This window comes from Carcharodon carcharias, chromosome 20 (assembly GCF_017639515.1).
Source record: "Carcharodon carcharias isolate sCarCar2 chromosome 20, sCarCar2.pri, whole genome shotgun sequence".
NCBI classification, from domain to species: Eukaryota; Metazoa; Chordata; class Chondrichthyes; order Lamniformes; family Lamnidae; genus Carcharodon; species Carcharodon carcharias.
The window spans coordinates 36,517,500-36,545,352 of NC_054486.1; the positions used below are offsets into that span (position 1 = coordinate 36,517,500).

A 27,853-nucleotide genomic window follows, 5' to 3' on the forward strand; every position below is an offset into this window, starting at 1 on the left:
GCTTTCTGTGAACAGGGCATACTGTAGGGTCATTGCCAATGTTGTAGCTGTACTGGAACATAAGGGCACAGCTAGTTCTGGAGCACGTATTCAATAGCACAACTGGAATGTTGTCAGGGCCCATTGCCTTTCCTGTATTCAGTGCCTTCAGTCATTTCCTGATATCACGTGCGTATATCAAAAAGGCTGAAGCCTGCCATCTGTGATGCTGGGGACTTCAGGAGGAGGCAGAGATGGACCATCCACTTGGCGCTTCTGGCTGAAGGTGGTTGCAAATGCTTCAGCCTTGTCCTTTGCACTAATGTGTTGGGCTTCCCCGTCATTGAGGATGGGGATGTTTGTGGATCTTCCTCCACCAGTTAGTTTAATTGTCCACCACCATTCATGACTGGATGTGGCAGGACTGCAAAGTTCAGATCTGACCTGCTGTTTGTGGGATCACTTAGCTCTGTTTATAGCATGCTGTTTCCACTGTTCAGCATGCACGTAGTCCTGTGTTGTAGCTTCACCAGGCAGGTGGGGTGTGAAAGCCAAGATGCTGGGTTAAAGTTAGTTGCCTCTTAGCATATTAAAATGAGAGACACCCCCCGCCCCCCCCACCTGCCGGGTTTTGGGTGGGGTGTGTGTGTGGTTTCTCATCCGCTTCTGGATGCAGTAAATTTTAACCCTCCGAGCGAGACAATGTAAAGTGAAAATAGATGAAGTTCTGAGATGTAAAAACGCAAGTATGATTCTTAAACCTATCAGGTTTGTGCCTTCGACAGGGGTACAATTCTGAAGGGGCTAAGGGGCTGTATGAACAGAGAGACTTGGGGATACATGTGCACAAATCATAGAAGGTGGCAGGGCAGATTGTGAAAGTGGTTAAAAAGGCACACAGGATCCTGGGCTTTGTAAATAGGGGCATGGAGTACAAAAACAAGCAAATTATGAAGAATGTTTATAAAATATTGGTTCAGTCTCAACTAGAGTACTGTGGCCAATTCTGGTCACTGCACTTTAGGAAGGATGTGAAGTCATTAGAGAGGGTGCAGAAAAGATTCATGAGAATAGTTCCAGGGTTAAGGGACTTCAGTTACATGGATGGATTGGAGGAACTGGGGCTGTTCTCCATAGAGAAGAGATGATTGAGAGAAAATTTGATAGAAGAGTTCAAAAACCAGAGGATGCCAATTTAAGGTGATCAACATCACGAGGAAAATCTTTTTCATGGAGAGAGTGGTTAGGATCTGGAATGCACTGCCTAAGGGTGTCGGGGAGGCAGGCTCAATCGTGGTATTGGATAAGCAACCAAAGAACCGGCACAGACATGATGGGCAAACGGCCTCCTTCTTTGCTGTAATCATTCTATCTAGAGAAAGCTGATCCCCTGCTTGCCCATCCTATGCTGGGGGTATCCAATGCTAGAGCTCTTGCTTGTGCAGTAGCATGCAGCTGAGCAGAAGGGAGCTGGTGCTGCTGCTGGTGTTGGTGTTGCTATTCCTCCTTTTCCTCATCAGAGCTCCAAGGTAGAGCTGGATTAGTTGCTCCCATGCTGCAGTGAAGGCTGACAGCAAGTCAGTGCAGATTGAGGTGAGTAAAATAGAAGGTAGCAGAAATGACTCCCAGAAGGTTGGAAATCACCTGTAAAGCAGTAAAAGCGTATGCTCACAGCAAGTCCTAGGAGGAAAAAAAACCTTTCACTTGGGTAAAGCAGCATTTGTGGTGTTTCAGTCTTTAAAAGGCTTTCCAGCCGGTCAGTTTTACACAGCCCATCAATCACTGCTGCGCTCTTGTCTTGTTGGCACTGGCGAGTTTCACACAGCTTGGGTGTGAAAGCCAAGATGCTGGGTTAAAGTTAGTTGCCTCTTAGCATATTAAAATGAGAGACCGCCGTCCCGCCACCGCCCCCCACCCCCCCCCCCGCCCCCCACCTGCCAGGGGGTGAGGGGGTGGGGTTGGGTGGAGGGGTGTGTGTGTGTGTGGTTTCCCACCGGCCTCTGGATGCAGTAAATTTTAACCCTCCGAGTGAGACAATGTAAAGTGAAAATAGATGAAGTTCTGAGAAGTAAAAACCCAAGTATGATTCTTAAACCTAACAGAATATCAGGTTTGTGGCTTCGACAGGGGTACAGCCACCAAGCAGAGCAGGAGCACTCAGAAATAAGGAAAAGATGAAATAAATCTCCTTTACAAGAAAATGACAACTTGCTGCTCCATGTTTCACATGAAGTAAGTCTCAATTATGAGCATTGTGTCATTGTTCTGTTTTTCAGTGTATATTACAGCATTCACATTTATATCAGAAAATACAAGCTCACCACTTGTAATCATGTATGAGTCAATTTCAAAGGCACCACATTAAGTGCCCCTTCGACTTCAAGTAACTCAGTAAACTCCTCGCACCTCTGTCGCTGCTAGGGAGCAATTGAAATCACTGAACATATCTTGACCGTTCAGTGACAAGATGAATTAAACAAAAAAGGGAAACTCTATGTACTTGTGTTGCAATATATATTAAAAAAGAGGTCAAAGGGAGACTGCCTACAAGATGCCCGGGTCAACTGCAAAGTTCCCGATCCGCTTCCTTCGTGTTTGTGAATAGGTTGCATACATGAACGTTTAATAAAGGGTGCAGTTCATATACATTAAAATTAATTTAACCATCATTGTTTTGTGTACCTTTTAACAATGCGAGGATTTGGAGTGTAGGGTTCCTGCAACCTATGATGGTTTTACCACCCAACCCTTTCTTTCGTCACAAGTCTCTGCATTGTCCTGCAGAAGCTGAATGGGCTATAAATCCAAGGCCTCAACTCTAGTTGAATGGTATGGTTGGGTCATTAAAATGGCAGGAGAAGGGATTTTGTGCCAGGTTCACAGCAAATGCAAATTGGGAGGGTCTACCCATTCCCATCTCTCTCCCACCCACTACCTACCAGTCAATGGCCTACTTAGAAAGAGCCTGTATTTCCATAATGCCTTTCATAAACATAGGACATCCCAAAGCGCTTTACAGCCACTTTACAGTCAATGTTGTACACTAGAAAATGCTGCGGCAATTTTGGCACGTTGGTTGAGGAATATATATTGGCACAGGCACGGGGGGCTTTGCTCGCCTTCAAAATAGTGCTGTGGGATCTTTTACTTCAACTTGAGGGCAGACAGGACGAGTTTAACATCTTATCTGAAGGCCGGCATCACCAACACTGCAGTACTCCCTCAGTCCTGGAGCGTAAGCCTGGATTAAGTGCTTTAATCTCCGAAGAGGGACTTGAACACACTACCTCCTGAGAAAGGTCTGAGTCAGAGCCAACATTTGGGGTTCTTCTGAAACTGCAATCCTATATAAAACAATATTCAAATGATAGGTTGTTTCCTAAAGTAAGCCTTATAATAAGGAATGATGTACTTGTACGGTCTGATCAGGACATCTGAATCCTGAGATTGTTCTATCATATCTTTATGCTCTTACCTTGGAAAATAGTGCGAAGTACTGGGAGGATTTTACAGGCTGATTAACAGACAGATCATGACGTGAACACTCCTTCCATGGTTGTAGCTATCCTCACACCAGCCAATAGAGTGATTTGTTCTATATGGCGGGTGGGCTCCCACAACCCGTTGTATGCTGATCAACATATAACACATTTACTGCGCACGTGGATTGTATACTAAGTAACTAAAATGAATTCGAAGGCTGCACTGGATTTCTAAACTTAGGTTAGACCTATGCTATAATTGAGATCCCCTGATGAGCATTGGAATGGGAATGGGCCATTTAGGCCCTTGATCCTGTTCTGCTAGTCGATGAGATCATGGCTGATCTGCAACCTAACTCCAGATCCCTTAATTCCTTTGGTTAACAAAAATTTCAACAATATCAGATTTAAAACTAAAAACAGATTATCATTTACAGAAGAGAATTACAAACTTCTACCACCCTTTGTGTGAAAAGATGTTTCCTAATTTCACTTCTGAAGGGTCTGGCTCTAATTTTTAAATATTTGCTCCCAGTCCTAGACTCCCCAACCAGCAGAAATGGTTTCTCTATATCTACCCACTGTTCCCCTTAATATCTTGAAAACATGAGTAAATCACCCCTTAACCTTCAAACTCCAGGAAATGCATCCCTGGTCTGTGTAATTCCTCCCCATAACTTAACCCTTGGAGTCCAGGTATCATTCTGGTAAATTAACAGTGGACTCCCTTCAAGCCACTATATCCTTTCCAAGGTGTGGTGCCCAAAACTGCTCACAGAACTCCAGGTGTGGACTAACCGGGCTTCTGCATAGCTGAATCATGACTTCTACCTCCTTGAATTCTAATTTCTAGACATAAGGGCCAGCATTCCATTAGCCTGTTTAATTATTTTCTGTTCCTGATCATGATATATTAATGATCTATGTAGCTGGACTCCTATGTCTCTTCGGATCTCCAGTGTTTCTAGTTTTTTAACCATTTAGAAAGTACCTTTTTGAGGTCCAAAGAAGGTGACCTCACATTAATCTACAGTGAAATACACTTGCCATTCACTTAATTTATCTTTGTAATTTTATGCTTCCATCTACAATTCTTACAATGCTGCTTTGTGCCTTAGATATGTGGTTTTCGATCCCATCACGAGAGTCATTTATTAACTTATTTTTAAATTTTTAACAGATCCTTGGACCAGGGACCTCAGATGCTTTAAATGTGAAGACTAAAAGAAGCGATGGATTTCTTTTGAGCACACATGTATCACAATTTGCTTTTGTCTTCACTGTTAACAGCCATGTGTGTAATTTTGACATAAATGTCCTTGTTATTTGAACATAAATAAGCAACATAGATCAGAATAGAACAAACATTACTAAGATGCAAGAATACTGGAACTGAAATTTGCTCCCACCAGACCACAGCAACCTACATTTATATGGTGTCTCAAAGGTAGAAAAACATTTCAAGGTGCTTCATAGAGATTTGAGGAGAAAAAAAGGGCACTGAGCCAAAGGCGTTGTCAAATATTAGTAGGAGTCATCAAAAGCCTGGTCCAAAATGTGGGTTTTAAGGATGGTCTTGTAGGAGGAGGGGGAAGTGAAGAGGTTTAGGGAGGGAATTCTAGAGTGTGGGGTCCAGGCAGCTGAAGTCACAGCCACAAATGGTGATGCAAAGAGGGGATGGACAAGAAGCTGGAGGTAGAAGATCTGGATATTTTTGTGGAGTGCGGTGGGGAGAGGAGAGGAGGAGCACGGTTATAGCACAGGAAGTGGCACAGCAATATGGAGAGGTGAGGGAACTTATAAACAGGGATGAAAGTGAGAATAATGTGACTTGGAGCAATTGTAAATCACTGAGTACAGGGTGATAGGTGAACATGACTTGGTACATGTTGAGATACGGGCAGCAAGGTTTTGAATAAGATGAGGTTTACAGACAGTAGATGGTGAAGAGCATTGGAATAGTCAAGTCTGAGGTGACAAGGGTTTCATTATTAGACAAGCTGAGGCAAGGGCAGAGACAGACAATGTAACAGAGGTAGGCAGTTTCAATAAAGGAGCCTAAGTTTAACAGAAAATCCATAAATTCACTCTTCTTCCTAGTCAGAGTGGGAAAACTTTACAAGACAAGGGATTTACTAGTTCACCAGAGAAGTTATGTCCTGTAAGTTAGATCATACAGTACTCCCAATCAGGAACACTAACAGGAGAAAGCCATTCAGGTCCTTGAACACACTCGCCATTCAATTAGATCATGGCTGACCTGTACCTGAACTCTATTTACCTGCCTCAGTTCCATATCCTTTAAGACCCAAAGCTAACAAAAATCTATCAATACACACAAAGTACTGCACTTGCTGGAAATTTGAAATAAAACCAGAAAATACTGGACATACTCAGCATCAGTGGGGAGAGAAACAGAGTTTGAGGTCAGTGACTTTTCAAGATGTCATTGACCTGAAATGTGAACTGTTTGCTGCTCAATAGATGCTTCCAGACCTGGTGAAAAATCTAGCCATCCCCACCACTGGCCATCGTGCCTTCAGCTTTTCTTGGATGGGACATGGTGATGCTGGCTGAGCAAGCATTTATTACCCATCCCTAATTGCCCTTGAGAAGGTGGTGGTGAGCTGCCTTCTTGAATCACTGCAGTCCATGTGAAGTAGGTACAGCTACAGTGCTGTTAGGGAGGGAGTTCCAGGACTTCCCTAAACTGAGCCATGATTTAGCTCAAGTGAACTGGAAACAGCTACTTGAAGGTAAATCAGTGCCAGATTAGTGGCAACATTCAAAGAAGAGATAGTGAGAGTTCAAAGCAAGTATAACCAGGGAAAGAGTAGGACCCATTAGGGACCAAAGGGGCAACCTATGAGTGGAGCCAGAGGACATCGCTAGAGCGTTGAACGAATACTTCACATCTGTCTTCACCCAAGAGAATGAGGATGAAGGTATCGAACTCAGGGAGATAGACTGTGAGGTTCTTGAGCAAATGGATATAGGTATTTGAGGTGTTGGCAGGCTTAGAAGTGGACAAACCTCCAGGTCCGGATGATTTGTGTCCCAGACTGCTGAGGGAGGCAAGGGAGGGGATCGCAGGGGCTCTGACTCAAATTTTTAATTCCTCTCTGGCCACGGGGGAGGTGCCAGAGGACTAGAGAACAGATAATGTGGTTTTGCTATTTAAGAAGCGTTGTAGAGATAAGCTAAGGAACTACAGGCCAGTGGTAGGGAAAGTATTGGAGAGAATTCTGAAGGAGCGAATCTATCTCCACTTGGAGAGGCAAGCTTTGATCAGGGATAGTCAGCATGGCTTTCTCAGAGGGAGGTCATGCTTAACAAATTTGATTGAATTTTTTGAGGAGGTGACCAGGTGTGTAGATGAGGGCAGTGCAGCTGATGTTGTTTATATGGATTTCAGCAAAGCCTTTGACAAGGTGCCCCATGGGAGACTTATAAAGAAGGCAAATGCAATGGGATACAGGGTAATTTGATGAGGTGGATTCAAAGTTGGCAGTTGTAGGAGTCAAAGGGTGCTGACAGAAGGATGCTTTAGTGACTGGAAGCCAGTATCCAGTATAAACAGCATAGATGACTATGATTAGTAAGTTTGCGGATGACACAAAGTTTGGCCGAGTGGTTAACAGTGAGGTTGAGTGTCTTGGGCTACAGGAAGATATAGGTGGGATGGTCATGTTGGCAGATAAGTGGCAGATGGAATTTAACCCTGAAAAGTGTGAGGTGATACACTTTGGAAGGAGTAATTTGACAAGGAAGTATTCAATCAATGGCATGACACTAGGAAGTTCTGAGGAACAAAGGGACCTTGGCGTGTGTGTCCATAGATCTCTGAAGGCGGAGGGGCATGTTAGTGGGGTGGTGAAAAAGGCATATGGGACACTTGCCTTTATCAATCGAGGCATAGATTACAAAAGTAGGGAGGTCATGTTGGAGTTGTATAGAACCTTGGTGAGGCCACAGCTGGAGTTCAAGGTGAGGGGCAGGAGGTTTCAGGGGGATGTGAGGAAAAACTTTTTTTACCCAGAGGGTGGTGGCGGTCTGGAATGCGCTGCCTGGGAGGGTAGTGGAGGTGGGTTGCCTCACATCCTTTAAAAAGTACCTGGATGAGCACTTGGCACATCATAACATTCAAGGCTATGGGCCAAGTGCTGTAAGTGGGATCAGGTGTTTCTAACGTGTCGGTGCAGACTTGATGGGCTGAAGGGCCTCTTCTGCACTGTGATTCTGTGATAATCCCTTAAAGAAAACACATGGAACCAGCAAATTAAGAGCTACCTGAATGCCAGTTTTGGTTGCCACATTATAGGAAGGATGTGATTACATTGGAGGGAGTGCAGAGGAGATGCACCAGGATGTTGCCTGGGATGAAACATTTAAGTTATGAAGAGAGGTTGGATAGACTTGGGTTGTTTTTGTTGGAGCAGAGAAGACTGAGGGGCAACCTGATCCAGGTGTACAAGATTATGAGGGGCATGTACAGGGTGGATAAGGAGTAGCTGTTCCCCTTAGTTGAAGGGTCAGTCACAAGGGAACACAAGTTCAAGGTGAGGGGCAGGAGGTTTCAGGGGGATGTGAGGAAAAACTTTTTTTACCCAGAGGGTGGTGGCGGTCTGGAATGCGCTGCCTGGGAGGGTAGTGGAGGTGGGTTGCCTCACAGCCTTTAAAAAGTACCTGGATGAGCACTTGGCACATCATAACATTCAAGGATATGGGCCAAGTGCTGTAAGTGGGATCAGGTGTTTCTAACGTGTCGGTGCAGACTTGATGGGCTGAAGGGCCTCTTCTGCACTGTGATTCTGTGATAATCCCTTAAAGAAAACACATGGAACCAGCAAATTAAGAGCTACCTGAATGCCAAGCTATTAAAGGGCAGGATAATATTAAAAAAAGAACGCTTATGAGATATACTGAGGGTTCAATACTGCAGAAAATCTACAGTATATAAAGTGTGGCAGTGAAATTAAAAAGGAAATAGGAAAGCAGAGAGGGGCCATGGAAAAAAAGTATTGGCAAATAAAATCAAGGAAAACCTAAAGATTTTTTCATAAATATATAAAGAGCAAAAGGATAATGAAAGAAAGAATAATGCCTATTTGGAACCATTAGGCGACCTGTGTGTGGAAACAGAGGATGTTGGTATGGTTCCTAATGAATACTTTGCATCTGTTTTCACAGAAGAGAGAGGCAATACAGACATTGCAATCAGGGAGAAGGAGTGTGGTTTATTAGATTAAATTAACATAATGAGAGAGAAGTATTTAACATCTTAGAATGTGGATAAATCCCCAGGCCCAGATGAAATGCTGTTAAGGGAAACAAGAGAAGAAATAGTGGAGGCGCTGACCATCATTTTCCAATCCTCTCTGCTACAAGTGTGGCACCTTGGAAATGGAGGACAGGTAACACTGTGTACTATTGTTTGAAAAGGGAGAAAGAGATAAACCGAGTAATTACAGGTCAGTCAGCCTGTAATTTTTGGAAAATTATTGGAGAAAATTCTGAAGGACAAGTTAACTCTTCATTTATAAAGACATGAATTAATAACTCTTCATTTAAAAAGACATGGATTAATAACTCTTCATTTAAAAAGACATGGATTAATAACTCTTCATTTATAAAGACATGGATTAATAACTCTCCATTTATAAAGACATGGAAATAAAACACAGATTTGTTAGGGGAACGTCTGACTATTGTGCTTGAATTTTTTGAGGCAGTAGCAAAGAAGGTTGATGGGGGTAGTATATTTAATGTAGTCCAAATGGATTTCAGCAAGCTATTGATAAAGTCCCACATTGCCTTGAGGCTTTTACTTTTATGACCAGTGTGCAAAGTGTCAAGTTGGATCCAAAATTGGCCCAGAGGCAGGAAGCAAACAATAATGGTCAATAGGTGACCGGAAGGCTATTTTGGGGGTTTCTGCAGGGCTCAGTAATAGGCCCCTTAAAGCAAGGGGTGGTACGTATCAGTGATTTAGACTTGAATGTAAGGGCTATAATTAAGAAGTTTGCAGGTGATACAAAAATTGGTCTTGAGATCAATAATGAAGAAATCTGTAGCCTGCAGGAAGATATCAATGTGGGCAGAACAGTGGCAAATAAGAATTTAATCTGAAGAAGTGTGACGTAGTGTATTTGGGGGAGGCTAACAATAACAATAAATGGCAAGATACTGAAATGTGTAGAGGAACAGAGGGACCTTGGAGTCCATGTCCAAAGATCCTTGAAGGTGGCTGAACAGGGCGGTAAGGCAGCCAAAAGGCTGAAGCATAGAATGTAAGAGCTAGGAAGTTATGCTTGAACAGTATAAAATACTAGTTAGGCAACAGCAGCAGTACTGCATGAATTTTTGGTCACCCCACGATAAGAAAGATGTGAATACACTATAGAGGATACATAAGAGATTTATGAGGATGTTGTCTGGACTGGAAAATTTTAGTTATGAGGAAAGATTGGATAGATGAGGTTTGTTTTTTGGAACGGAGGATGCTGAGGGGAAACCGAATTGAAGAGTATCAAATGTGAGGGTTCTAGGTAGAGTGCAGAGGAAGAGACTTTTCTCCTGGGTTGGGGGATCCAAAGCCAGGAACACAAGTTTTGGGTAAGCGGGGATTCAAGGGGAAAATTTTTCATTCAGGAGATTGGTGGAGATTTGGAACACACCCTGTCTGAAAGGGTGGTAGAGGTAAGAACCCTCAACATTTAAAAAACCTTCAATATGCACTTGAATTCCCATAACCTACAAGGCTACAGTCCAAGAGCTGGAAAGTGGGACCGGCCTGGATGGCTACTTGGTCCATCATGTCCACGCGAGTTGATGAATAGCCTCCTTTCATGCTGTAAATTTCCATGAATTCTATGATTTTATAAACCTCTCTGCCTCTCTAGCTCTTTCCCTCCTTTGAGGCACTCCTTAAAACCTACCTCTTTGACCACTTTTTGGTCACTTTACATGGTGTGATGTCAAATTATTGTCTGATTATGGTCCTGTGATGTGCCTTAGGATATTTTACGTTAAAGATGCTATATAAATAAGTTGTTATTGCTTTGAAGGAGTATAGCAATGATGTACTGACATAGGGTAAATTGAGTTTCAATAAATGAATAATTCTAGGCTGAAAATCACCTTGACACCAGATTTATTATTCCTGGTTTGTTTCAGGACAAAGGAAATGAACATGTAATTGCACAATTAAAGCTGCTGCGACTAGGAATCAATTCATACCTGGCTTGCCAAAGCTGGCAGAAAGTGGCTGGGCTGACTCTGAGGTAAGACTGTTTGGTTTTTGGGCTCCATTAGAACAGTGCTTGCTGGCATGAGGATGCTGCTGGTTTGTACTGCAGATCCAATCCCACTGCTGACAATAACAGACGTTGGGACGCTGTTGGCAGTGAGCGATGTTGCCAAGCCATTGGAAGAGGTCAGCGAGAGGCCTTTCTCCTGTTGGAGCTTCAGGGCCTGCTGGTAAAGGAGTTGTTGCTTTTGCTCTTTCTGTAATTGAAAAGGTTTTAAAAAAATTAACTGTACATAAAAATATATACTGAAGCAATCCATGTCCAAATGCAGCAAGACTTGGACAATATTCATGCTTGGGCTAATAAGTGGCAATAACATTCATGTCACACAAGTGCCAGATAGTGACCATGTCTAACCAGAGAGAACCTAACCATCTCCTCTTGACATTCAACGGCATTACCTCCGCTGAATCTTCCACCATCAAGCTCCTACAGGGTTACCATTGACCAGAAACTTAACTTGACCAGCTAAATAAATATGGCGGCTACATGAGTTAGTCAGAGGCTGGAATTCTGCGGCAAGTAACTGACCTCCTGACTCCCCAAAGCTTGTCCAGCAATCTACAAGCACAAGTCAGGAGTGTGATGGAATACTCTCCACTTGCCTGGATGAGTGCAGCTCCAATAACACTCAAGAAGCTTGACACATTCCAGGACAAAGGAGCCCACTTGATCAGCACACCAGTCACCATCTTCAACATTCACTCCCTCCACTACTGACGAACAGTGGCAGCAATGTGTAGCGTCTACAAGATGCACTGCAGCAACTTGCCAAGGCTCCTTCAACAGCACCTTCTAAACCCACGACCTCTACCTTTAGAAAAGCAAGAGCAGCAGATGCATGAAAACGCTATCTGCAAGTTCCCTTCCAAGCTACACAACATCCTAACAGGAATATATCATTGTTCCTTCTCTGTCACTGGATCAAAATCCTGGAACTCCTTACCTTCTCAAGGCCAATTAGGAATGGGCAATAAACGCTGGAGGCTTGCTGAAGCACACTCACCCAATGAAAGAATTTTAAAAAAGGCTGTCGTAGATTTAATAGAAACCATCTTTATCAGTGATACAGATTTAAGCGTACTAATGGTTCAGCTAGTAAATGTACTTCCCACATTACAACAACTTGCATTTATTTAGTGTCATTAATATGGCAAAGCATTCCAAGGTGCTTTACAAACACTATCAATTAAAAAAATTGACATCCAGCCACACGAGATATTAAGTCAGAAAATCAAAGCTTGGTCAAACCTTAAAGGAGTAGGAAGATGTGGCAAGGTAGAGATTTAAGGAGGAAATTCCAGAGCTTAGACCCCAGGCAGCTGAAAGCACAGCCTCCAATGGTGGAGTGACTGAAAATCAGGAATGCTCAAGAGTCCAGAATTGGCAGAGCACAGCAATCTCCGGGGGCTGTAAGGCTGGGGGAAGATTATAGAGGTGACGTGTGGGGCAGTACCTGAGGTGAGAAAATAATTAATAATATTAACTAACATGGTGGCTCTCATGAACAAACTGTGTTCGGAGAGGGTATATAGGAAAATAGAAGAGAACCTAGCGAAAGCTGAAAATTCAGGGCTAGGACAGGAGAGAACTTTGAAGGAAGTTTATCCCAGTGGGCTAAGGAAGGGAAGGAGGTAGTGGATCAAATGGTCTTGATCTCTGCATAGAATTTACTACACAGAATCAGGATATTCTGCCCAAATTGTCTGCTGTTTATGCTCATGAGCCTCCACCCATTCCTCTGTATCTAACTGCATCAACATACCTCTCTATTCCTTTCTCCATTATGTGCTTATCCAACTCCCCCTTAAATTCACCTTTGCTACTCACCTCAACCATTCCATGTGGTAGCAAATTCCACATTATCACCACTTTGGGTGAAGAGGCATCTTCTGAAGTCCCTATTGGATTTATTAGCGAACATCTTTATATTTACATCTTCCTGCTCTGGTCACCCCCACAAATGGAAGCATCTTCCCTGTCTACGCTATCAAATCCCTTCATAATTTTAACGACCTCTATCAAATCACCCTAGAGAAAAGAGCACTTTTCTTTGATCTTTGATTCTTCATGATAGGTGTATCTTCTCAGTTCTGATACCATACTTGTAAACGTAGTCCAGAACCAGAAGGAGGCCATTCAGCCCCTCCAGCCTGTTACACCATTTAATTATGTCATGACTCTCAACTTCACTACCCAATCTTTGATCCTGTTACCTCACAAATTCTTCAAAATTTCAATGGACCTTCAATATTTTGGGTGAGGATTTACAGTGTCTATATTTTTAGAATTTTTTAATCAGAAATGCAATTGGCCATATCTGGATTCCCAATTAGTTAGACCACTGGCTGAAGATGGGAAAATATTGCATTCCTAAAGCATGTCTTAGCTACATGAATATAAACTTGACCAGGAGTGTATCAATGTATCTGTTAAAATATCAAGGTACTGACCTGTTGGAAAAGCAAAAGCTGGTCGGCATTGAGTGCTGATCCCATGCCTTGCTGGTTGATGGATTTGTCATGGTTTTCAGCTAAGGTGGTGTTTGGTTGTGAGACTGCAGCTGATAATGGAGTAGACTGCTGAATTTCCACCAGTTGGGTCTGAGATTGGGCCTGAGTACGTCGATGACACTGGGGTGAAGCGTCTGTCTGCTGTAGTCCAAGAGCTGATGTTATCTCAGCATCAGTGGAAGTCTGTGACTTCACAATATTGCTCTTGGGGGCATTGGTGCTCACCTGCTGAACATTCATAGATGGTCCTAAAGGGCCAGTGTTGTTGAGCACAGTTATCTGATTTGGCAATGAGACACCCTGTACGACAGTTGGGCCAGGCTGTACTACCATGCGTTGACCAGACGGGTGCGACTGTGAAGAAAAGCCAGCACCTAGCTGGGTGGGCATCTGAAATAGTGTAGATGGAGCCAGCTGGCTGGGCCGTAGTTGCAAAGGTCCAGATAAAATATGCGCTGTTCCTTGGCCAACCGTCAGCTGTGTGTTTGACGCTGCAAAAACCTGGCCAAAGTTAGCCTGGCCGGTAATCAATTGTCCCGCCACATGCTGAGCAGTCAGGATCTGTGCAGATAAGGACTGGCTGCTGACTAGTTGACTAGAAGATGCCTGACACCCCATAACGTGATTGGCGGCTGGCTGTCCAGGGAGATTCGGTGTTGCTGCACTTTGGCCGGTCAAGACAGTTCCAGGTTGAATTGCAGGAAGTTGCTGGGGAATACTGCCTGCTGCTGCGTTGGCCAGTTGCCCTGGTAAAATAAACTGGCTTTGACCTGGGATCACAGCCTGAGGTACTGATTGAGGCTGGATTACTATACTACTCCCCTGGTTTACAACTTGAACACTGACTGGTTTGCCCACGTTGGACTGCACTTGTTGAGGTTGTTGTTTGATCAGATTGGCAGCAATAGTCTGAGCAACTGCTGGGCCTTGCGTTGATAGCAGGACGTTCTGACCCGAGGCTCCTGCTACAAAAGTCAAGTTCTGTTGAGTTTTCTGTTGCTGCAGGGTGGTTTCTGTTTGAATTTTTAATGCTGTCTGAAGAGCAGAAGAGTTTGGGTTGAATGAAGGCTTTGGACTTATCTGGACGAGTTTGGGTTGGATATTCACACGGTGCTTTGGCTGAATTGGAGTCGGAGTCCTCTGAATAATTTGGGTCAATACTGGGGTGTGAACCACCTGGTTACTGATCGTTGGCCTAGCAACAACCTGTTGTGTTGATTGTGTGAGATTTGCATTGGCAAACAGCGAATTTCCATTTAGATTGGCGCTTGTGACAGTCTTTTGGAACTGTGAAGAAATTGATGAGCTTAGGGTCACCTGACACTCTGAAGGCGAGGCAGAAAGGTAACTCTCTGAAGGAAGGGCAGACATCTGGGATGTCAGGCCAGGTTTAGCGAATAATCCTTGCTGATGGTGGTGACCAACAGGCATTACGGTAGCTTGACCACCATGCTGGTCAACCATCTGAATCTGTCCAATGCCACAGGCTCTGGGGCTGCCATTGGTCTGAATGCTGGCTATCGGTTGTATTGCAACACTATTCAATCCAACTTGCTGAATCAAGCGTTGCACGCTAATGGTTTTATTGACAAACTGAGTATTCACTGGTTGTTGAAGCAGAGGCTGCTGTGTGATTATGGCAGTTTGCTGTTGCTGGGATAACCCACTGAAGTCTGTGCCAATGGTCCCCAGGAGCTGGGGGTTGCCCTCAGCAGGTTGGCTTGCAGGGTGTGGGTGGGAGTAGGGTTGTATCTGTAGCACGCTGGCTGCCAGGTCAGCTTCCTCTTGCAAAGTCTGCTGCGTGATGTTGGCCTCCTGCAAACTCTGCTGCAAGATATCGCAGGGCTCCTCTGCATTCTGCTGAATGCCAGAACTACCTGGTGACCCAAGGATGTCATCTTCAAGGAAGGAGATGTCAACGCAGCTGGTGGATGAGGGCACCTGGCTGTTGATTCCTTCACTGGCCAATGCTAGCTGGCCCTGAAACCGAGAGAAACATTTTACTAATTATACAGATATTGAGAGGAGTTTGGGAGGGAACAGGTCAATCAAAAGGAAGAAAAGGGGTAGCAAAACACTTTAACAGGGGATCCTAAAATAAAACAGAACAAAAAGTCAACATTTTCTGATTTGTTGCTGAATGAATTTTCATCACAAACACAAAAAAGGATCAGTGACTGGCTTCCACTTGCTGTCAATTTAATTTGTGGCCCACGCTCCCTTTTCTGATTCCCCCTCCCTCTTAGACAAGAAGCATCTCCGCATTAGCCCCTAATCGGCTGTGTCACCAGGCTGCCTAAAACTGGCAAGTTTAGAACAAAACTAAAATTAATAGACTTTCAGATCCACAACTAGTCATATCTCCTGTATGACGTTACAAAGAGAAAAATAAATAATGGAATCACACTGTGGACAAGGAGTCAGTCAATCCCAGGTCCCTATGCCAACACTTTGGTAGAGTCACTAATTAGAACTATCGCCCCCGCTCTTTCCTTGTTGCTATCCTTCAACTGCCTTGTGAAAGTTATTATTGCATCTGCTTCCACCGCCCTTGCAGGCAATGCATTTGTGATCCTAACAACTCCTCTTGTTACTTTGCCAATAATCCTAAATATGTGTAATCTGGTTACCAATCCTCTTGCCAGTGGAAACAATTTCTCCTTATTCACTCTATCAAAACCCTTCACATTCTGTACTTCTAAAAACACTCCCCTTAATCTTCTCTGCTATATAGTAACACAGTGGTACTGTTACTGGACTAACAATCCAGAGGCACGGACTAATGTTCTGCAGATAGGAGAACAAATCCCACCGTGGCAGCTGGGGTACTGTAGATTTCTTTAACTAACAAATCTGGAATAAAATGCTAGACTCATTAATAATGATTATGAAACTACCAGATGGTAATTCCATTGAAAGTCAAGGGAGATGGTTACATTTTCTCTTGTTAGACATGGTCAATAACTGGCACTTAAGTGGCAAGTAACATTCGCATCACATATCAGCACAAGCCCGAACGTTGTCCAGGTCTTGCTGCATATGGGCACAGACTGCTACAGTATATATTTTTATATACAGTTAAATTCCCAAAGCCTGTCCACCATTCATGGTTTGGTTGAGTGGGCAGAGAAGTGGCAAATGCAATTCAATCCCAAAAAACGTGAGGTAATGCATTTGGGTAGGGCAAACAAAACAAGGGATTACTCAATAAACAGGAGGATACTGAGAGGGGTTGAGAAAGTGAGAGACCTTGGAGTGCATGTCCACAGGTCCCTGAAGGTGGCAGGACAGGTGGACAATGTGGTCAAGAAAGTATATGGAATGCTTTCCTTTATTGTGCAAGGTATTAAATACAAAAGCAGGGATGTAATGATGGAACTGCATAAAATGCTGGTTAGTCCAAAGCTGGAATTTTGTGTACAGTTCTGGTCACCACTTTACAGGAAGGACACAATCGCTCCAGAGAGGAGATCTACAAGAATTTTGCCAGGGCTTGAAAACTGCAACTATGAGGAAAGTCTGGATAGACTAGGGTTGTTTTCCTTAGAACAAAGCAGGCCAAGAGGTGACCTAATTTAGATGTACAAAATTATGAGGGGGCCTAAATAAGGTAGACAGGAAAGATTTGTTTCCCCTAGCAGAGGGGTAAATTACCAGGAGGCATGGATTTAAGGTGATTGGTAGAAGAATTAGAGGCAACATGAGGAAAAACCTTTTCACCCAGAGGGTGATGGCACCTGGAATTCACTGCCTAAGTTGGCGGTTGAGGTTGAAATGCTCAACTCATTTAAAAAGGTACCTGGATCTGCATATGAAGTGCTGTAACCTGCAAGCCTACAGACCAGGTGCTGGAAAATGCGATTAAAAAGAGTGGCTAGTTTATTTTTTCTTTTTTTTGGCCAGCACAGACACAATGGGCTGAATGGCCTCTTTCTGCACCGTAACTTTCTATGGCTCTAAGTCAGGAGCGTGATGGAATACTCTCTGTTGCCTGGATGAGTGCAACTTCAGCAAAACTCAAAAAGCTCGACACCACCCAAGGTAAAGAAGCCTGCTTGATCGGCACTGCATCCACCATCTTCAAAACCCTTCACCAATGGCACATGGTAGCAGCAGCGTGTACCAGCTACAAGCTGCATGGCTCACCAAGGCTCCTTTGACAACACCTTCCAAGCACGCAACCTCCTGCATTTAGATAAATAAGATCAGCAGATAGATGGGAACACCACTACCTGCAAGTTCCCCTCCAAGTCACTCACCATCCTGACTTGGAAATATATCGTCGTTCCTTCACTGTCGTTGGATCAAAATTCTGGAATTTCCTCCCTAAAAGCATTGTAGGTGTATCTGCAACACATGGACTGCAGCAATTCAAGAAAAAAGCTCACTAACACCTTCTCAAGTGCAATTAAGGATGGACAATAAATGCTGGCCTAAACAGTGATGCTCACATCCAAGCAACGAATTTAAAAAAACCCAGTTTCTGCATTCTCTCCACAAAACTGAAGTTCTTCATCCCTGGTACTATTCCAGTAAATCTCCAAGTTTATTATTAATGAAGACTATTTCAAAAGCAGTAACGGATGGGCATGTACTAACCTTGTCACTTCCATGCAGAAAGTCATTCAGGGCTTGAGGGTCACTGCAGCATAGAACAGAAGATAATGTTAAATGCTGTGGTTTTACTGAAGGAAGCCTTTCATGAAATATGCTGGGGTAGTAAAAAATTTGAGTATTGCTGAAAAAGAGACATACTGTCCAACCTTTTCGCCTTGTACTCATCAGGACAGAGACACAAGAATGCCAAATTTCAAAGGAAGCAACAATTTATACTGCATGAGAAAAGCGTGCTGATTAATTGGTAAATAAACTTAATCGTGGCATTGCCATGGAGAACGTACCAGAAACCTATTGTCCCACATGCCTCTGCTTAATTCAAAAAAGGCACAATCCCTCAGAAATGTTTCTTTTGCCTGCAAATATCACTCATGCAATATAAATTGTTCCTCCCTTTGAAATTTTGGTATTCTTGTCTGTCCTGATAAGTACAAGATGAAAAGCTTCAACCGCATGTCTCTTTTTTCAGCAATACTCAAGTCCCCTGGTAATTTAGTCACTCAATGTATCAATGTATCAGTTACAAAACGTAATCAAAAAGTTATTTGAATCCTGGTCTACTTTATTCCAAGGCGGCTGAAATGCAACGGATAGGAAGTAATAATTCAGTCATACAGAGCATTGATTAGACCCCATCTAGGGTAACTGCATTCAGATCTTAGCACTGCACCTCTGGAAGGATATATTAGCCTTAGAGAGGATATAGCACAGATTCACCAGGATGATGCAGACATCTAAAAGGTTAAATCACGAAGAGAGGTTGGCTTGCATTCCCTCTGGTTTAGAAGGCTGAGGGGTGACCCAATTAAGGTGTTTAAAATGATAAAGAGGATTTAATTGGGTAGATACAAAGAAACTATTTCTTCTAATGGGAGAGTCCAGAGCAAGGGAGCATCACCTTAGAGATTGAGCTGGGCTAGCATTTGTAAAGGATAGGCCATGTCTGATGAACCTGATTGAATATTGTAAAAAGGCACCTAATGTGGTGAACAGGACTGTCTTTGTATTTTTATTCAATAGACTTCCAGAAAACATTTGATGAAGTCCCTCATAAGATGCTGTTAACCAAAAAAAAGCCCAAGAAACTGAAGGCAAATTATTGACCTGGTTAAAAAATTGAGTGGGTACTCTAATGGGCAAGATGCCCCTCATTCTGTCCCAAGAGGGTCTGTGTTGTGGCCTTAACTATTCACTGTCTTTATTAGTGACTTAAATGTTGGGATAGAAAGCCACAAATGCAAATTTGCTAATGACAACAGGCTGGGAAGCATTGTGAGCCATGTAGATGGAAGTGTAAAATTACAAAGACATGGTGATAGATTTAATGGATGCAAAAAGCTGTGGCAAATAGATTTCAATTTAGGCAAATGTGAGATCATTCGCTTTAAACCTCAAAAGGATAGAACAGGTTACTTTCTCAATTGTCCAGAGAGACTTGGGGTCCAAATACACAGATCCATCAAAAAATAATGAAAATAAGGAACACTAGGCTTTATACCTAGAGGACAATAATAGAAGGGTGTAGAGGTCATGCTTCAGCTATACAAAGCCCTGGTTAGACCACTGCCAGACTACTGTGAGCAGCTCTGGATTGAAATATAGATCACCATGATCTAAATGAATGGCTGAACAGGCTCGAGGGGTTGAATGGCCTGCTCCTGTTCCAATGTCCTTTGTGCCTATTTTATTGCTGCTGCTTTAACTGAATCCATTCATTTGCTGCGAGTATGAATTTAGATTTTTTTCCAATTCCAGCTGCCGATTTAATGGACTAAATTAATTAATGGTATTGAAGTTTTTCTTTATAATTGGCCAACACCAATGATTGAGGTTGGGAATACAAAGTTTGAAATGTACTTCTAGCTATTTGATTAAATCACCTGACCAAAATCACTCCGATAATACACTGATGTAAACAGATACTTGGGTTTATCCTTTTGATAAAGCATGTTTAATAATAAGACAAACTTACCAAATAACATCCAGCAAACACCTGCCATCTTCATCATCCATGACAACTGTGGAAAAAGGCATTTAATTCATGAAAGGAATAAATGTTCACATCCTCCACCAACATTTAATCACACACTTGTGGGATTACTCTCCAATAATAGAAATTTCTTTATTAAACCTATGTATTTTGGATAGATATACATCTATTTAAAAAAATAACTTGTCAATGTGCTGGCCATGGAACCCGGAGAATGCAGCGAGATGTAAAGTTGGAACCGCACAATAAGGGAGACATATACAAACACTCAAACAAAAAATAGGCAGGAAAAGACCAGCTGTTCCATCAAGCCTGCCCCACACTCAAGGTGGCCGGAGCATCATAACTGGGCACTTCTTCCTTCCCCTGGCCCTCTCCCCATCCCTTCTTCACAACCACATTATCTCCTGGGAGTAGCAAAAAACAGAGAAAAACTCAGGGCAGTAGGGGAAAAAAATACTCTGGAAAATTTCCCTCTCTAAGCTGACTGAAACCAGTTCAGTGCACTGCATACTGTCCTGTGCTGAGTTATAAATTTCAGACAGGTTAGACATAGGGGTCTAGCAGTGTTCTTGCATGAGGAAGGAGTAAATTCCAGTTATCCCTCTCTCGGCTCCAGTTACCCTGATGTAAAGCATGAATATGGTATATAAATGAAGCAAACTGCTGTGATCTGGAATGCATTGCATGAAAGAATGGTGGAAGCAGATTCAATACAACTTTCAAAAGAGAATTGGAAAAAATACTTGATGGCAAAAAATTTGCAGGGTTATGGGGGAAGATCAGGGGAGCGGGTCTTTACTGTTAGCATTTTCAAAGAGCCAGCACAGGTACGATGGGCTGAATGCCCCCCTTCTGTGTTCTTTGATCCTATGAGATTTCTCTTTGTCCCACGGTGTTCATATAATTTATCTGATCAGATAAGTTATAAGTAACAAGCTTCAACAGCAATCTACTTCATTATTTGTTATACTTATAGGAATCCTGAGGTGCCTTTCCTCATCTTATCCCTATTCTTTTATCTGTCTCTCTCGACCTGGCCGTGCTAAAGACTACCAATACTCTAGATCCCTTCCCCGCCACCACTTTCTGAAAAGCCTCCAACTCTGGAAATCTTATGAACCATGGGTGGTCTCTGTACTGGTACCACCTGACCCATGTAGCTCAGATCATTATTAGTACAGGACAATAAAGTGCCACCTGATAGTGACAGTCTTATGTTACACTTACATTGATGGATGTCTTATGCAGGCTCTAGCAACTGCCCAAAACAGTCCAGAGTTCAAATTGCGTGGCGTGACGCCAAGTCCAGGCCGTAATGGAAGAGCATGACATCATCAATGAACCTCTGTTGGCAGACAAAAAAAAGCTTCGAGTTTCTGTGTAAGTTTCAAAATGAGATGAGGACAAAACATGCTTTGAAAGCTATCCTGAAGGAGCCTCAGTCCTATACGGTGGCAGGATTTTATGGGCTTCCACAACCCATAAAATGAGAAGGTGGGGGGCACTCACCTGGACTGTCTGGAGCTGGATTCAAACCCTGCACCTTTTGACCCAGAGGTGTGAATATTATCACCGAATCAAAGGACTGATCCTTCTATACATGGTGATAAAATGATATATATATATCATTTGTGAAGAGGGTGTGTTCAAGCACATTTAGTGGTCATCAGGTGTCTGCTGACAAGTAGCATTAAGAACGATTACAAATTCCAGAGTGAGGAGATGAATATTTTAATACACTGAGTTGTTGAGATGATCTGGAATGTGCTGCCTGAAAGAAGGAAGCATCAGATTCAACAGTAACTTACCAAAGAGAATTGAATAATTACTTGAAAAATAAAATTTGCAGAGCTCCTGGGAATGGGCAGGGGAATGAGACTAATTGCACAGTTCTTTCAAAAAGCCAACACAGCAACATTGGGCTGAAGGACCTCATTCTGTGCTGTATCATTCTACGCAGTTCCTCATTTCATTTGAATAAGGGAGAGTGAGAAAGGACAAAAAGAAATTAGCTATACTCCTTACCTATGTGGTTATGTACCAATTAGCAGATCAAATACACTGCGATAACCCATTTTCGAGATTGGCCTCAGTCTGGAAGTACCTAACAATCTTCACTGAACATTCTATACCTTCTGAACAAGAAGACACAATAAACTCACATAGTTCAGGTGCCGCCCCATCCAGTGTAGATCAGCCCTGAGAATGCATTGACTACATAGAAATCTTCACTCAGTCCTGCCAACACATGCATCTTCTGTCTGGGGTTTGCCCAGACCCTGCTTATAAAGTTCAGATGGCCACAAGGCATGTTCAAGTGGGAGCTTGAGAGGTTTCACATGCTGCTTCTATGTAAAAAACTAGAAACAACAATAAAACAATTTCTAACCTTCTTACATAAGTTATGTCCCTACGTCTTAGTGAAGAATTTTCTTCACAACATATATTCAAATTTGTCTTAAGTGGAATAAACTAGGCCTTCCATTGTTATATTGTCTGTGTATAATTTTTGTGAGAGCAATGCTTTTAACAGGAATATAATGCTTTTAGATGACCATTTCTTATCTACACATGGTACAAGAGAAAGCTTGCCACCTGATCATTCCCTCAGCCTCATGCCTGTATCTCTCCATCACAACCTTCTTTTTATTTTACTGAAACTACAATGATTTCTGTTCCCATTAAAAGCACAAGTTCCAACTACTGCACCCCCACCCCCGCCCCCCCAACCCTCCTGCTCATGCTCCTCACCATCTTACTTTTGGTTCTCTAACTCATTCTATTCCATGACCTTGTTGAATTCCTCGTCTCTAATAATCTTAAATTCTACAATCTTTTAACATTCGCACTTGACAGTACCTGACAGTCCTTGGATTACCCCTTCTCTCAAATTTTCTCAAGTTACAGATTCATCAGATGACTCACCAGGTTTAAGCTAGGGCATTTCAACAACTTGCATTTATATAGCACGTTAACCATTGTAAAACATCTCAAAGGACCCAGCATTATCCAACAAAATGCGACATTGAAACAAAGGAATAGATAGTAGGACAAGTGACCAAAAGCTTGCTCAAAGACCTAGGATTTAAGAAGCTTCTTAAAGGAGAGAGAAGTAGAGGCGGAGAAGTTAGGGGCAGAATTCCAGAGCCTTGGGACCTTGGCAGCTAAAAACTGCCAAAAGTGAGGTGATGAGAGTGGAAGGTACGCAAGAGGCCAAAACTGAAGGAATGAAGAGTTCTCACAGGGTTGTAGGGCTGGAGGAAGCTACAGAGATAGGGAGGGGAGAGGGTAAGGAGGGGTTTGAAAACAAAGGTGATAATTTTTTTCAAAGGTGTTACAAATTGGGAGCCAATGTAGGTCAGCAAGCACAAGGGTGTTGGATGATTTAGGTTTGGTGCAAGTTAGGAGACAATTTGGATGAACTCAAGTTCATAGAGGGTGGAAGATAAGCCATCAAACCATTGCAATAGTTGAGGCTGGACGTAACAAAAGCATGGATGAGGAACCATAACCCTGACCTACATGTGATTTATTTTGTTTCATGGGATGTGAACTTCGCTGGCAATGCCAGTAATTGTTGCCCATCCCTAACTGTCCTTGAGATTCTAGTCTCATATTAGGCTATTGACTTGTAATGCCCTCAGGATGCTGGTGGGGGTGGGTGCAGTGGAGAAGGATTAACTCGTAAATGGATTGTACTTTCATTTAACATTTGCCAAGGCACTTGGCAAAGGAGCCAGAGAAGAGATAAGAAGAATCTTCTGTTTCAAAACATAGTATATTTTTAATCATCTGGAATATATTGCCTGAGTTGTTGGTGGAATAAGATTCAGTAGTGACTTTCAAAAAAATAAATTTAATAAAAACTTGAAAAGGAATAATTGGAGAGATATGGGGAAAAAGCAGGTAGGGGGACTAATTGGATAGCTTTTTCAAAGAGCCAGCAAAAGCACAACGGACCGAATGGCCTCTTTTTGTAATGTTCTACAGTGAGTCCTCACATGGTGGGTTTCCTATAAGCCAACCCATTGCAGAGAGGGGCTGGATCAAATCTGTGTTGGTTGACAAGAGCAACAGTGAACCATGCTTCACTGGGGCTCCTATTAAATAGTAACAGGAATATCAGTGTTGGTGAAGGCTTTACAATAGCCACTCCCTTGGTAAGGAATGACACATATCTCAAAGAGCTGAAAGGACTTAGCGGTCGATTTGTCTAGGAAAGAGCATATAGATAGCCTGGATCATGTTGAGATCAAAAAAGAGGTGTTAGGCGTCTTGAAAAATATTAAGGTGGATAAGTCCCTAGGGCCAGATGGGATCTACCCCAGAGTACTGAGGGACGCAAGGGAGGAGATTGCTGGGGCCTTGACAGAAATCTTTGTATCCTCACTGGCTACAGGTGAGATCCCAGAGGACTGGAGAATGGCCAATGTTGTTCCATTGTTTAAGAAGGGTAGCATGGATAATCCAGGAAATTACAGGCCGGTGAGCCTTACGGCAGTGGTAGGGAAATTATTGGAGAAAATTCTTTGTGACAGGATTTACTATCATTTGGAGGCAAATGGGCGTATTAGTGAGAGGCAGCATGGTTTTGTGAAGGGGAGGTCGTGTCTCACTCCTCGTGTTTTTCAAGGAAGTGACAAAGATGATGGAAGGGCAGTGGATGTTATCTACATGGATTTCAGTAAGGCCTTTAACAAGGTCCCTCATGGCAGACTGGTACAGAAGGTAAAGTCGCACGAGATTAGAGGTGAGCTGGCAAGATAGATACAGAATTGGCTTGGTCATAGAAGACAGGGAGTAGCAGTGGAAGGGTGCTTTTCTAAATGGAAGAGTGACTACTGGAGTTCCACAGGGATCAGTGCTGGGACCTTTGCGGTTGTAGTATACATAAATGATTTGGAGGAAAATGTAACGGGGCTAATTAGTAAGTTTGCAGACGACATTAAGGTTGGAGGAGTTGCAGATAGTGAAGAGGATTGTCAAAGGATACAACGGGATATAGATCGGTTGGAGACTTGGGCGGAGAAATGGCAGATGGAGTTTAATCCGGACAAATGCGAGGTAATGCATTTTGGAAGGTCTAATGCAGGTAGGGATTATAAAGTAAATGGCAGAACCTTTAAGTGCATTGACAGGCAGAGGGATCTGTGTGTACAGGTCCACAGGTCACTGAAAGTGGCAACGTAGGTGGATAAGGTAGTCAGGAAGGTATATGGTATGCTTGCCTTCATTGGCAGGGGTATTGAGTATAAAAGCTGGGAAGTCATGCTGCAGCTGTACAGAACCTTGGTTAGACCACACTTGGAATATTGCGTGCAATTCTGGTCGCCATATTACCAGAAGGAAATGGAGGCACTGGAGAGGGTGCAGAGGAGGTTTACCCGGATGCTGCCTGCTCTGGAGGTTATTAACTATGAGGAGAGGTTGGAGAAACTCGGATTGTTCTCACTACAGCGACGGAGATTGAGGGGCGACTTGATAGAAGTTTACTAAATTATGAGTGGCACAGACAAAGTAGATAGTCAGAAGCTTTTTCCCAGGGTGGAAGAGTCAAGTACTAAGAGACATAGATTTAAAGTGAGAGGAGAAAACTATAGAGGAGATGTGCGGGGCAAGTTTTTTACTCAGAGGGTACTGAGTGTCTGGAATTCGCTGCCAGAGGAGGTGGTGGAAGCAGGTTCGATAGTGGTGTTTAAGAGGCAGCTTGACAAATACGTGAATAGGATGGGAATAGAAGGATACGGACCCCGGAAGTGCAAAATGCTTTAGTTGACGGGCAATATGATTGGCGCAGCTTGGAGGGCCCAAGAGCCTGTTCCTGTGCTGTACTTTTCTTTGTTCTTTGCAAGGAAGTGAAGAAAAGAAAACAAATTCCCTTTCTGGTAGGACAAGTTGAAAAGGCAGTTTTAAAGATGATACAGGATCTTCAACTTTATAAATAGAGGCATTGAGTGCAAAAGCAAACAAGTTATGGCAACAACTGCAACAGTACTCAAGAGGTTCAACACTATGCAGGTCAAAGCAATCCACTCGATTGGCACCCCATCTGCCAGGCACCTTAAAAATTCATTCCCTCCATCACAAGTACACCATGGCTACTATCTATAAGGAGGCATTACAGGAAATCATTAAGGTTGCTTCAGCAGCACCACTACCACCTAGAAATACCAAGGTAGAAGATACACCTCAAAGTTTCCCTTCAAGTCACACACCATCTTTACTTAGATATATATTATTACTGTTCCTTCAATGTCGCTAGCAAAATCCTGGAACTCCCTCCCTGATAGTACTGTGGGAGCACTTTCAGCAGGTGGACTGCAGCGATTCAAGGCAGCACACAACTTCCATCTCAAGAACAATGAAGGCTGCATAATAAATTGTGGCATTGTCAGCAATGTTTTAATCCAGAAAATATTTTTTAAAAATCTTTATAAAATCACTGGTTCAGTCTCGGTTCAACTATTGTATCCAATTCTGAACACGACACTTTAGGAAGGAATTCAAGGACTTGGAGAGAGGGCACATGAGATTTATGAGAATGGTACCAGGGTTCAAGGGCTTCAGGAATGTGGAGAGACTGGAGAAGCTGTAATTGTTCATTCCCGAGCAGAGACAGGTAAAGGGAGCAACTCATTCTGTGTTGTTATACATATTTTAAAGCAATCAAATGCATTTGTGCCAAATGTATGAAAGACTAGAGTATTTGTGTGAACAGCGGAGAGCTTCTGGTCTCAAATAACCACATGCCACACATTGCAAACATGTGTGGCCTGTGGCCTGCTGGAATAATCCAGTCATGGGGGTAAGGGAGAAGAAAAGTTATATAGACAAGCATAGTTGATCTAGCCTGCTTAAGGCATACAGAAATGAGAAATGAGATTTTTGTTAATAAGTTAGAGAAAAATCTGTAACATAAACAGGACATAATTTCCTTTGCTTTCAGCAGACATCCCATCAGTGCCCAAATGGGAAGAAACCTCAGGAGTACACTTGCAAAATGGAGTTAATTACAGTAGCCCATATTAACATTATACAATTGTTATAAATCTGTCCCTTAATTAGCCAGGACTATAATTATACTGTTGCTTTTCAGAGTCACTCTTCATGCAGCCTCTTGAGCACTACATAATCTTTGCCGCACCGCTAAGTGTATCGGCTGAAAAAAATTACTGCTATTGATTCAGAGTCAACATACAGTACAGTTCAACACACAGTATGGTATCTGCAAGAAACATCCACTGTGGGACATGCCTGCAACAGTGCTATCAGCATCACAAATGTTTGGTAGAATAAGTAATGGAATAAAATTAGCAAACATTTCAATTAGGATTTGTTCTTAAAGCAAATTCCATCCATCTATCTCCCAGGTCCTCAATAGTAACGCTCAAAGTTGTGGGCTTGAGTTCTACTCCAAAGATTTGACCACAATTTTTTTCTGACACTCCAGTGCAGTACTTAGAGAGAACTCCACAGTCAGAGGTGGCATCTTTCAGAAGCCTAGGAATGAATTTGTGATAGCATAGTCGTGAGGAACCATGTCAACTTTCAAATTGCACAGTAGCAATCACAGGCATCTCGGCATTACTCCTCATTGATGTTGGCATGAAAGTATCTACACTGAGCAGCAAACTACAATTGTTATTTTTGCAACTATTTCTTTCCTCCTGAGACAGACACTCCTCAAGCTTACAGTGACTTGATTATGTCAGTTTTGGGAAGGATCATAGTTCCAGTGCACTACAAAAACAATAACCTAGACAAGTTCATGTTCTATGTAGTCAAGCCTCATAGGGGTAAACCTGTTCAATAAGATTAGCTTCAAATTTGAAGACGCTACCTGAGTACACACCGACTATGCACAACAGCATCCTTCCTTATTTACTGGAATTGGAAGGATTAAGGAGTACTGTCATGCTCCTCATGTTGAGAAGTCAATTCTGTCAATGTGACCTGAAG

General features: G+C 42.8%; 1 protein-coding gene across 2 annotated transcripts in view; it reads right to left on the minus strand.

Annotated features, from left to right (window-relative positions):
- Positions 1-27,853, minus strand: part of LOC121292757 (BRD4-interacting chromatin-remodeling complex-associated protein-like) — a 117,053-nt gene that overhangs the window by 66,374 nt on the left and 22,826 nt on the right. The window contains exons 4-9 of one of the 2 annotated variants that reach the window (XM_041215110.1): positions 22,057-22,254; positions 21,122-21,239; positions 19,874-19,919; positions 17,884-17,926; positions 13,225-15,264; positions 10,701-10,967 (exon numbers count right to left, since the gene is read on the minus strand). In XM_041215110.1, coding sequence (XP_041071044.1) covers positions 10,701-10,967; positions 13,225-15,264; positions 17,884-17,926; positions 19,874-19,914 — 2,391 coding nt within the window. In that variant the 5' untranslated portion in view covers positions 19,915-19,919; positions 21,122-21,239; positions 22,057-22,254. The remainder of the gene's footprint in view (positions 1-10,700; positions 10,968-13,224; positions 15,265-17,883; positions 17,927-19,873; positions 19,920-21,121; positions 21,240-22,056; positions 22,255-27,853) is intronic. The other variant, XM_041215111.1, reaches the window with a different exon arrangement.